The sequence below is a fragment of the Hemitrygon akajei genome, chromosome 12 (assembly GCF_048418815.1).
Source record: "Hemitrygon akajei chromosome 12, sHemAka1.3, whole genome shotgun sequence".
Classification (NCBI taxonomy): Eukaryota; Metazoa; Chordata; class Chondrichthyes; order Myliobatiformes; family Dasyatidae; genus Hemitrygon; species Hemitrygon akajei.
In genome coordinates this window covers 12,896,276-12,908,393 of record NC_133135.1, presented here as the reverse complement: position 1 = coordinate 12,908,393, position 12,118 = coordinate 12,896,276, and the positions used below count along the sequence as shown (strand labels likewise).

At 44.5% G+C, this 12,118-nt stretch overlaps 1 protein-coding gene across 4 annotated transcripts in view; it reads left to right on the top strand.

The window, feature by feature from the left end:
• Positions 1-11,894, top strand: part of miga1 (mitoguardin 1) — a 112,237-nt gene extending 100,343 nt beyond the window's left edge. For 2 of the 4 annotated variants that reach the window (XM_073062578.1, XM_073062580.1), the window contains exons 14-16: positions 1,479-1,532; positions 4,080-4,196; positions 5,340-11,894. In XM_073062578.1, coding sequence (XP_072918679.1) covers positions 1,479-1,532; positions 4,080-4,196; positions 5,340-5,546 — 378 coding nt within the window. In that variant the 3' untranslated portion in view covers positions 5,547-11,894. Of the gene's footprint in view, positions 1-1,478; positions 1,533-3,897; positions 4,037-4,079; positions 4,197-5,339 lie in introns of those variants that run through there. The other 2 variants (XM_073062579.1, XM_073062581.1) reach the window with 2 other exon arrangements.
• Positions 11,895-12,118: the final 224 nt, after the last annotated feature.

Genomic DNA, 12,118 nt, shown 5'->3' with positions numbered 1-12,118 from the left:
CTCAAAAAGGTAGTGTCCATCATTAAGGACCCCCATCGTCTAGTTCATGCCTTATTCTCATTGCTACTATCAGAGGCAAATTTCATGACATACACTGGTGATATTAAACTTGATTCTGAATTGCTGTCCAGGGGGTGTCTGGAACACACTGCTAATCAGATTAGGATCTAGATTAGTCAAATCAGATTAGGATCTAGAAAGCATGTTAAGGAAGCAATTAGACTGTCATAGACAAGGCAAAGGATAAGGACCCAATGCAGCAAATGGGATTAGTGTTACTGGGCAAAAAGCTCAGCATGAATATCATGGAACGAAGGGCCTGTTTCTATACAGTACAACTCCACAACTTGAACTTAGCTTTAATTCCCCTCCTGCTAGATGGGATGTGAACATCTTCCTAACGCTCCTCTAGATGATGCGTAGGTTCATATTTAGATGCGTAGATTTTTGCATAGCAGGGGAATTAAAATTTATGGGGAAAATGCAGGTTGGTGGAGCTGAGCCCACAGCCAGATCAGTCATTGATCGTATTGATTGAGTGTGTAGGTTTTCTTCTCCTTATCAAACAAAGATATATTTGCTTTGTATGGTGTGCAGTGAAGATTTGCCATAGTGGTTGCAGCAGTACAGGTCTGTTATAATTCGGAGGGATTGAGAAGTTCCCTGGCATCACTGGAACATACAAAATTCCTCGAGGACTTGACAGGGATAGATGGGGGTGGTGGGGGAATGTTTCACCTAGCTGCCAAGTCTAAAAATGAGCAACGCACACAAAATGCTGGAAGAACTTAGCAGGTCAGTCATTATCGATGGAGAGGAATAAACAGTTGACATCTCAGGCAGATTTCCTTCATCTGGAAAGGAAGGGGGAAGAAGCCAGAATAAAGAAGTGAAGAGATGGGGAAGGAGTATAACCTGGCAGGTGATAGGTGACACCAGCTGATGGGCAAGGTGCGGGGTGGTAGGGGAGGGGGTATGATGTGATAGGTGAAAGAGATAAAGGGCCGAAGAAAAAGGATTCTGATAGGAAAGGACAATGGACCGTGGAATAAAGGGAAAGAGGAGGGGAACCAGAGAAGAGAGGTGATGAAAAGGTGGGGATAACTAGAATGAGGAATACTAAAAGAGGGGAGGGGGAGAGATAACTGGGAGTTGGGGAAATCAATATTCATACTGTCAAGTTGGAGGCTACCCAAATTGAATTTGAAGAGCTGTGTACCTGCTCAAAATTTTCAGCACCTGCAGAATCTCTTGCATTTAAGTCTAGAAATGAATCAGGAGGAGGACTGAATAAAGAAAAACCCTTTCTCTCAGGCAGGGATGAAGCTTTGTAATTTTACAGCCCAGAGGGCTGTGGAGGTTCAGTCATTGGAACTGGAAGTTAACTAGAAGCTGAGCCATGATCTTGTTGAATGCAGAACAAGGCTAAGTGACTTACTTGTGTCCCTGTCTCTAACATACTTGTATTCTCCTTTCAGGCTGTGGCTTCGAGCTGTTGGTCCGTTCTGAAGACCAAGAGACAGCAGATGAAGGTGAGATCACAGACAGCAGATCTGCCCCTCACTGTCTTTCATCCCTGTGGTTATTCCTCAGGCCCTCACCACTCGATGAACCATTGCTGAATCTCAACATTAAGGCTGACAATCTATCCCTGTGCAGGCATCATTGACACGTGCCAATTGCCACTGGGCTGGTATACGTGTGTGCTGAAGATTGTAGTCTTAAAGCAAATTTATTATCAAAGTACATATGCAGTACATCACCATATTCGTTTTCTGTGAAACCATATTTCACAGTAAGTACAAAGAAACAAAAAAACACAAGTAAAAGAAGAATAAATAATTGAGCAATAAATTACAAGAACATGAGATGAAGAGTCCTTGAAAGTGAGTCCATAGGTTATGGGAACAGTTCAGTGTTGGGGTGAGTGAAATTATCCCCTTTTATTCAAGAACCCGATGGTTGAGGGGTAACAACTGTTCCTGTTCCTGGTGGTGAGGGTCCCGAGGCTCCTGTACCTACTTCCTGATGGCAGCAGTGAGAAGAGAGCGTGGCCTGGGTGGTTGGCAGCTGGAGCAGCAAGGTCTAGTAGGTTAAAAGCAAACTAGACCCTATGTTGGGGGTTAGTTGTTGGATGTATACAACACTGCAGAGAATTATCAGGAAAACCCAATTCAGAGCCTGTCAACCATCTTTGGATGAGAGAGTTATCATTTTGGAAGTTGGAGGCCCAAAGTCAGAGAGTCCAGGGCCAGGAATGGGTGAGAGGCCCGGAGGTAGCTGGTGCTGGCTTTAGAGGCCCGTCTCACTGTGTGAGCAGGTGGGTGGGAGTTTGGAGAATGGTCTTAGTTTGCTTCTATTGTTTTGGTGGTGGTGGTTGTTGCTTGTGTTGTTCTGCTGAACATGGTCTACGTGCAGTGTCAGCATTGGTATGTGTGGTGGCACATCGTTTGGTTACATTGGTTATTAACACAAACAATGCATTTCACCGTATGTTTCAAAGTACAGTACATGTGATAAATAAATGAACTGGAATTGGGATTTGAACTGAGCATGCAGCCAAGGGCACTTACAGTACAAGAGATAACATTACAGCTCTATAAAACTCTGGTCAGACCACATTTGGAGTATTGTGTTCAGTTCAGCTTGCTTCATTATAGGAAGGATCTGGAAGCTTCAGGGAGGGTGCAGAGGAGATTTATCACAGTGCTCTCCCAATTGGAGAGTGCTTCTTACGAGAATAGATGAGCGAGCTAGGGCTTCTCTCTTTGGAGTGAAGGAAGATGAGAGGTGACTTGTTCGAGGTGTACAAGATAGTAAGAGGCATTGACAGGGTGGACAGCCAGAGTCTTTTCCCAGGGTGGAAATTGCTGACACAAGGGGGCATAACTTTAAGTTGGGGATTTCTGCCACGGACCAATACCATTAAGCTTGGGTCCATGGATCACAAGTTGAGAAACCTTGCTTTAAAGTGATTGGAGGAAAATATTGGGGAATGTCAGAGGTAGGGTTTTTACAGAGAGGGTGGTGAGTGCATGGAACACCCTGCAAGGGGTGGTGATAGAGGCAGACACATTGCGGACGTTTAAGAAAACTCTACGATAGGCACATAGACAAAAGAGAAATGGAAGGCTGTGTGGGAGAGTAGGGTTAAATTGATCTTGGAGTAGGGAAAAGGGTTGGCATAGCTGAAGGGCCTGTGCTTGTGCTGTCCAGTGTACTATGTTATAAAGTGTGTCTGTTTCTGTAACAGTATCCATATTGGATGAGGTTTGCAGTGAGGCATAGCGAACATGTCCTCAGACAAGCTCCAAAACTCTTAAATGCATCAAATCCTAAACACAAGAGATTCTGCAGATGCTGGAAATCCAGAGTAACACACACAAAATAGTGGAGGAACTCAGTAGGTCAGGCAGGGTATATAAAGAGGAATAAACAGTTTTCGTCACCAGTTCTGAACAAACCAGAAATTCCGCCCGAAATGTCAACTGTTTATTTTCTCTGTAGTCTTTACATACGTGTGTGTGTGTGTGTGTGTGTATAAATATATATATAAAATAAAAAATAAAGCCTTGGCCTCCACAGCTGACTGTGGCAAAGAATTCCACAGATTCTCACCACTCTCTGGCTAAAGAAATTCCTCCTCATCTCCATTCTAAAAGGATACCTATCTATTTTAAGACTGCGTCCTCTAGTCTTAGCCTCTGCCACCATAGGAAACATCCTCTCCACATCCACTTCATCAAGGCTTTTCACCCTTGAGTGTGTGTCTTCAGGCTTCTTTACCTCCCCCCTGATGGTAGCAATGAGAAGAGGGCATGTCCTGGGTGATGGGGGTCCTTTGATACTGGAAATTTGGTTTATGGACTTGGTGATGCTGTTTGCTTCTATATCTAGGGCTTAAGTTCACATCCAGGACAAGGAAAGGAACAGTCTCCACAAAGATTAACTCTGAGAGAGCAAATTGGGATTGTCAGCTTTGATGATGAGTATTTTACTGGGCAATTTGTATTTTTGTGTGTGAAATGAGTCTGTATTTTCTAACCAAATCATTAGCTGTTTCCCTTGTCCTTTGACAGGTGCCAAATGGCTTCATTGCACATTTCTACTCTGTTTGTGAGCACATCAGCCCTGTCTTGGCATGGGGGTTCTTAGGACCCAGGAACTCCCTCTATGATTTGTGCTGTTTTTTTAAGGTATGCAAGTTTTTAAACTTCCTGAATGTGTAATGTGGAGCAGGACATTGGTTAGAGGATGACTAGCGGGATGATGACTTATCGGATTCGAAGTTCAAAGTAAACTTATTATCAAAGTACATATATGTCACCATATACTACTCTGGGCAGTGTCTATACAAGACAGTGATCCCCAGTTATTATCAACCCTCTCCAGATTGTCTGCCTGGTGTCAGTGGTCGCATAACTGGGACTTGTGATATGCACCAGCTGCTCATACGACCACCCACCACCTGCTCCCATGGCTTCACGTGACCCTGATTGGGGGCTAAGCAGTTGCTGCACCTTGTCCAAGAGTGACCTGCAGGCTTGCTGAGGGAAGGTGCACCTGCCAGCTTTGGTTGAGACGTAGCTCCACCCTGCTACCCAACACACTGCCCAGAAGAAGGCAATGGCCAAGCACTTTCTGTAGAAAAGTTTGCTAAGAACAATCATAGTTTTAAAGACAGATGGAAGACCATGATTTCCCATGTCATACGGCATGGCACATAATGATGATGGTACTACTATGAGATTCATTTTCTTGTGGGCATTCACAGTAGATACAAGGAAATACAATAGTCAGTGTAAAAACTACACACAAACAACCAAAGTATGAAAGACGACAAATTGAGCAAATACAAAAAGAAAAACAAATGATGATAAACACAGTAAATAAGTAATAAATAATACTAAGAACATGAGTTTTAGAGTCCTTGATAGTGAGTCCATAGGCTGTGGAATCAGTTCAGTGTCGAGGTGAGGAAAGTTATCCACATTGATTCAGGAGCCTGATGGTTGAGGATAAAGGAGAGCTGCTTTTTTTGTGACACCACTCCTAGTTGATGTGCTCGATGGTGGGGAGAGGTAAAGGAGGAATAGGGAGTGAACCATGGAAGAAAAGGAAGGAGGAGGGAAACCAGAGGGAGGTGAAGAGAAGAGAACAGGTGAGAGGGGAACCAGAATGGGGATTGGAAAAAGAGCGAAGGGGAGGGGTGAGAAATTGATATTCATGCCATTAGGTTGGAGGCTACCTAAACGAAAAATGGGATGTTGCTCCTCCTGCCTGAGTTTGGCCTCATCATGTCCAACTGAGTTAGACATAAACTCTTGTTTTGTTTTTAGGAACAAGTGCTCTTCTTCCTGAAGGACATCTTTGACTTTGAAAAGGTGAGATACACCAGCAGGGAGAGTCTTGCCGAGGACATCTTACACCTGATCCAGCGCCGTACAGAGCTCCTGGTGGCTTACCTGGGAACAGACAACCTGAGGCACCTGAACGGGTACGTCGGACTCCCATTGCCCAACAAAGCCATGGAAGTATATAAGTAGTAAGCCAAGGGCCTTGAACTGCCCCTGTGCACAAGTTACCACCTGAATCCTTAATGCTGCTGAGTCTATGAACTTGAATCCATTAAGCCCCCAAACCTTGGCACCACCATCCCTGAAGTAGCAGTTGTTGAGCTGATTTAAGATTAACACGCACAAAATGCTGGAGGAACTCATCAGGTCTGGTAGCATCCATGGAGAGGAATAAAGAGCTGACGTTTCAGGCCAAGACTCTAGATCAGGACTGGAAAGGTAGGGGGAGAGAAGGACCACAAGCTAGAAGGTAATGGGTGAAGCCAGGTGTTTGTGGAAGGGGGAATGAAGTGAGGTGGGCAGGTGATAGGTGGAAAAGGTAAAGGTTGAAGAAGGAGGAATCTGATAGGAGAGGAGGGTGGACCATGACAGAAAGGGAAGGAAGAGAGGACTCAGGGAGAGTTGATAGGCAGGAGAGAAGATGTAAGAGGGAAGTCAAAGTGGGGAATGTGCAGGCCAAGTCATTGGGTGTATTTAAGGCAGAGCTTGATAGGTTTTTGATTAATCAGGGTGTTAATGGTTACAGAGAGAAGGCAGGAGAATGGAGTTGAGAGGGATAATAATTCAGCCATGATAGAATGGTGGAGCAGACTTGATGGACCAAATGGCCTAATTCTGTTCCTATGTTTTGTGTTCCAAATTAGAGAAATTGATGTTCATTTCTTTTCCACCTATCACCATCCAGCTGTTCACTTCATTCTCCCCCATCCTGCCTACTCAACTTCACCTACCACCTTCTCGGTTGTACTCCTCCCCCCGCTGCCCCCCCCCCCCATCTTATGTTGGCTTCTTCCCCCTTCCTGATGAAGGGTCTCAGTCCGAAATGTCCTATTTATTCTCCATGGAGCCTGCCTGACCTGCTGTGTTTCCCCAGCATTTTACTCTGGATTTCCAGCATCTGCAGAATCTCTTGTGTTCATTGAGTTGAATTTTTAATTCCTTTTGCCATGTTTTACATTTTGTTTAATTTATGAAAATAATATTGCTTTAAAATCTATACTGGCCTGTAGGTGCAGTAGTGAGGGAGTGCTGCTGTAGTGGAGGCAATACCTTTTAGATGTGATATTAACTGCAGCCCTCTGTCTGCCCTTAAAGATGTATGTAAAATATTTTGTGGTAATACAGTGTCCAGAACAGCAGGAAGTAATTCCTTGTGTCCCTCATTACCCACTGCCAATGCCAGAAATTTTCAGATTATGTCCCGATGTTAAACACAAGACATTCTGTAGATGCTGGAAATCTCACAAAATGGTGGAGGAACTCAACAGGTCAGACAGAATCTCTCGAGGGGAATAAATAGTCGACATTTGGGGTTGAGTCCTTCCATCAGGACTGGAAAGGAAGGAGGCAGAAGGTGGGGGGGGGGAGGGTGAAGGTGACAGATGGGATGGAAAGTTGGATGAAGAAAGAAGTTGGAAGGAGATGGGTGGAAGAAGTCAGGGCTGAAGAAGGAGGAATCTGATAGGAGAGGACAACATAGGAGGTGCACCGAAGGGAGGAAATGCACAGGTGAGGAGAGGGGTGAGAGGGTAAGCAGAATGGGGAATGCAAAAAGGGGGAAGGAGGGAAGGGAATTACCAGATGTTGGAGAATTTGATGTTCATACCATTCCTCCAACATTGATTTCTTTCTTTCCCTCCCTTCTCATTTCCCGTTCTAGTTAGCCTCTCATCCCTTCACTTCTCACCTGCCCGAAACTTCCTTCTGGTTCCCCTCTTCCTTCCCTTTCTCCCATGGTCCACTCTCATCTCCTATCAAATTTCTCCCTAAGCCTTTTACTTCTTCCACCTATCTCACATTTCCCATTTCATTCCCCCCTTCCCCACCTACTTATCTCCCCCCTCACTTGTCTTACCCCACTCATCCTCTTCCACTCACCCACCTTCTCACCTGGTCTCAGTTATCCTCTCCCAGTGTCTTACCCCATCCACTCTCTCCCACTCACCCACCTTCCCCTCACCTATCACCTACTCCCTCTCCTCCCATCTTCTTATTCTGGCTTCTGCCCTTCCTTTCTCCCCTTTTCCAGTCCTGATGAAGGGTCTCAGGCCAAAACATCAACTGTTTATTCCCCTCTATAAATGGTGCCGTCTTGCTGAGTTCCTCCAGCACTCTGTGTGTCTTGCTCTAGATTTCCAGTATCTGCAGAAATTCTTGTGTTAATGGAATGGTTGGCATTTTGTGCCAAGATCCTTCATCAGGACTGCAGTCTCCCTTGTGTCAGGGCACAAAAATATTAATAGAAATTTTTTCCTTGTGCACAAGTTTAAATGCACAATGTCTAAATGCACAATAGATTTAAAATGTGGTGGATGAATTAATGGCACAAAAATGTCAGTGGACATGATGTTCCCTTTGAGTTTTACAGTAAGGAAACAGGCCCTTAAGCCATTTTTAAGTAGATGTTTCTATGTATGTGTGGCAAATAAAACTGATCTTTAATCTTAAGCAAGAAACAGATTATCTCCCAATTTAAGTCGTTGCTCTTTGCAGGAATCTACTTACTGTAAACTGGCTAGGGTGTTTCCTCATTATAACACGATAATGTAACAGTTAGCGCAACGCTATTATAGCTCGGGCGTTCTGGAGTTCAGAGTTCAATTCCAGTGCTGTTCTTTATGGAGTTTCTACATCCTCCCCGTGGAACATGTGGGTTTTCTCTGGGTGCTCTGGTTTCATCCCACAGTCCAAAGACATATGGGTAGATTAATTGGTCATTGTAAATTGGTCCGTGATTAGGTTAGGATTAAATGGGTTTGGCAGTGGTTCCTGGGATGGCATAGCCTGAGGAGCTGAAAGGGCCTACTCCGTTCTGTATAGCTAAATAAACAAAATAAACACTACAAGAAATACTTCAATGGTTGTGATGATCTTTGGAACATCTGGGTTTGTAAGAAGTGCCTCCTTTCTCTCTGAGAGGTAAGTTGCAAATCAGAGTGCCAAGAACCTTTGCTGATAAGAAGTAGGTTGTTATTTGGGTGAGGATACGTGGCTCTGTGCCTTGCCCTATGTGTTTCTCTGGAATACCCCTTGTATGCAATTCCTTACCCGTGTGTTAGGTCATGAGTTGTTTAACGCATGGCGTGTTGCCCACAGGATTCCGGTGGTAGCTTCTGCACAGTGGAATCTCAAGGTAGCCTTGGGATGTGGAGCCAATCCTTAAAGGACCCAGTTAGGGGTCAGTAAAGCAAGTTTGTTCTCATCCCATGACAGGGCAAGTCTTGAAGAAGCAGCTATCCTGGGCCAAAGATGATGGGACATGTTGCGTTGTGCCTATAATTCATTATAGACTCAGGGAGGTTTCCAAAGGAAAAGAATCCAGGATTTTTAAAAATAAATTCTTTGTGTTGCATAGTGAGGTTAAGCCCGGATCGGTTGCTAACTTGGGATTCCCAGTTGCAATTAGGAAAGCCAATTCATTTGGTCTTGAGATATTCCTACAGTTGTATTACCTGCAATAAACAGTGTAACTTTTGATTGTCTGCCATTCTGTTGTTCCCCTCTGGTTAAGGGTTTTTAACCAGTAAGAATACTGTTAGGTTTGCCACCTCTAGCCAGTCTTGATCGCAGAGGGTCATGATCCCAGCACCTATCTCTGGAGTTTGCACCTTCTCTCTGTGACTGCCTGGGATTTTTTTCTGGGTGCCACAGCTTCCACTCACATCCAGGAGGCCAATCAGCCGATTTAGTCAATGCCAGCTCTCAGAGTATGCCCCCGGTCCTATTTCAAAGCATAGAATATAGGACAGTACAGCCCTTTGACCCGCGATGCTGTGCCACCCTTTATAATCCTATCCACGTTCAATCTAATCCTTCCTTCCTACACAGCCACAGCCCTCCATTTTCCTATACCCATGAGCCTATCAAAGAGTCTCTTAAAAGCCCCTAATATATCTGACTCTGTCCCCACACCAGGCAGTGTATTCCATACACTTAACACTCTCTGTATAAAAACACCTGTCTCTGACATCTCCCCTCTACTCTCCTCCAGTCACCTTAAAATTATGCCTCCTCGTATTAGCCATTCCTGCCTTAGGAGAAAAGGGACTGGCTGCCCACTCTTTCCATTTATCATCTTGTACATCTGTTTTATGCTGTAAGTTTGACTGTGGTAAGATAGTAGTGGCATGTATTTACAGTGGCACATTTCACTCCATCCACACAGTTCCCGCAGGACACTCTTCCAAATAGGGCTCATTTTTACCCTCATAAGTCCATGAGACCCTAAGACATAGGAGCAGAACTAGACCTCATGGACCATCGAGTTTGCCACACCATTCCATCATGGCTGATTTGTTATCCCACTCAACCCCATTCTCCTGCCTGCTCCCCGTCACCTTTGACACCCTGACTAATCAAGAACCTGTGAACCTCTGCTGCAAATATACCCAATGATTAGGCCTCCATAGTTGTCTGTGGCAACGAATTCCACAGATTCACCACCCTCTGGCTAAAGAAATTCCTTCTTATTTCTGTCCTAAGTTGACATCCCTCTATTCTGAGGCTGTGTCCTCTGGTCCTAGACTCCCCTACTATAGAAAACATCCTCTCCACATCTGCTCTGTCCAGGCCTATCACCCCACCCCCCATTTTTTAAAACTCCTGCAAGTACAGGCCAGGCCCAGAGCTATCAACAGCTCCTCGTTAACTCTTTCATTCCCTGAAGCATTTTTGTGAACCTCCTCTGGACACTCTCCAATGCCAGCACATCTTTTCCTAAATAATTCAAGTGCAGTCTGACCATGCCTTATAAAGCCTCAGCATTACTTCCTTGCTTTTATATTCCGGTCCTATCAAAATGAAAGTTACCATTGCATTTGCCTTCCTTACCATCAACTTAACCTGCAAGATAACCTTTCAGCAATCCCTGCACCAGGACTCCCAAGACTACTTGCACTCTTGAGTTTTGAATTTTCTCCTCATGTAGAAAATAGTCTAAGCTTTATTCCTTCTACCAAAATGCCTGACCATACAATTCCCCACACTTGCCCATTCTCCCAGTCTGACTTCGTCCATCTGCAGACTCCCTGCTTTCTGCAAAACTACCTGCCCCTTCCACCTGTCTTTGTATCGTCCGCAAACTTGGCCACAAAGCCATCAAATCCGCCATCCGAATCATAGATGTATGACATGAAAAGAAGCGGTGACCCTGCAGAACGCCACAAATCACCAGCAACCAACCAGAAAGGGCCCCTTTTATTCCCACTCTTTGCCTCCTGCCAATCACCCAATCTTCTGTTGATGCTAGTATCTTCTCTGTAAAACCATGGGTTCTTACCCTGTTAAGCAGCCTCATCTGCACACCTTGTCAAAGGCCTTCTGAAAATCCAGGTAAGCAACGTCCACTGACTCTCCTTTGGCTATCCTGCTTGGTATTTCCTTAAAGAGTTCCAGCATTTTTGCCAGGCCTTAAGGAAACCATGCTGAATTTGGCCTATTTTATCAGGTGCCCCCAACTACCCCAAAACCTCATTCTTAATAATGCACGCCAGCATCTTCCTAATCACTGAGGTCAGGCTAACTGGCCTATCATTTCCTTTCTTCTTCCTTCCCCTCTTCTTAGAGTGGAACAATATTTCTAATTTTTCCAATCCTCCTAAACCACTCCAGAATCCAGTGATTCTTGAAAGATCGTTACTGGTGCCACCACAGTCTCTTCAGCCGCCTCTCTCAGAACCCTGGGGTGTAGTCACTCCTTGGAGTGGTGCCTCAGCAGAAGATTGCTGCCTGTCCAGCTCTCAGGTGGGCAGGTTCTAAAGTGCGTAGCTAATCCAAAAACTCCCCGCAGTTGAATATGACCTGGACCCGTTGATCAGATGGAGAAGTGGCAAACCTAGACAGCTTAATTGTTCTATCAAGCAACGGCTTACGTGTTTTGTATCGCCTGCTTTATATGGTCCATAATGTGACTGTACACTTTGATATCTCTGTATCTATATCTCTTAAGAAATATATATATATATCTATATACATAGCACCCCAAAGAGCACACAAACTATTCACCTTTGAACAGGTACTTGAATTTTGCGTTTGCCAGCCTGAACCACTATGATATGGCTGTCGTTGTACTATGAAATAATCTGACAGAAATGCTTGTATTTTGAGGAAGTTGACTAAATGAATAAAAGCTGCCTTACACATGGTGGGTCTGTAAAGAATCTAGCAATATATCAGTGTATTTTAATTTGAAGCAATGCTGCCCAAAACACAAAACACAAACTGCCTGTGCTTGTCGCTGATTTTGTTAGCAAGCACTGGGTGTTGCAGAAGATCCTCAGTAGGTAAAGCACTTTAAAAATAAATTGCATCCTGTTGGTTTATTGGCGTAGTGTGTGCATTTTTCTGCATGATTTCAAAGACAGCAGCTTGGACCTTTGCCCACACCTTGACTTTACAGAGAAAGAGAGGCCAGTACTCTTCTCACAACAGGGGAGGGTGTTTATCAGAGAAGTTTAGAATCATAGAACATTGTGCAAGAACAGGCCCTTTGGCCCACAGTGTTGGTGCTGAAATGTTTAAAATGGACATCAAATGGATAACTA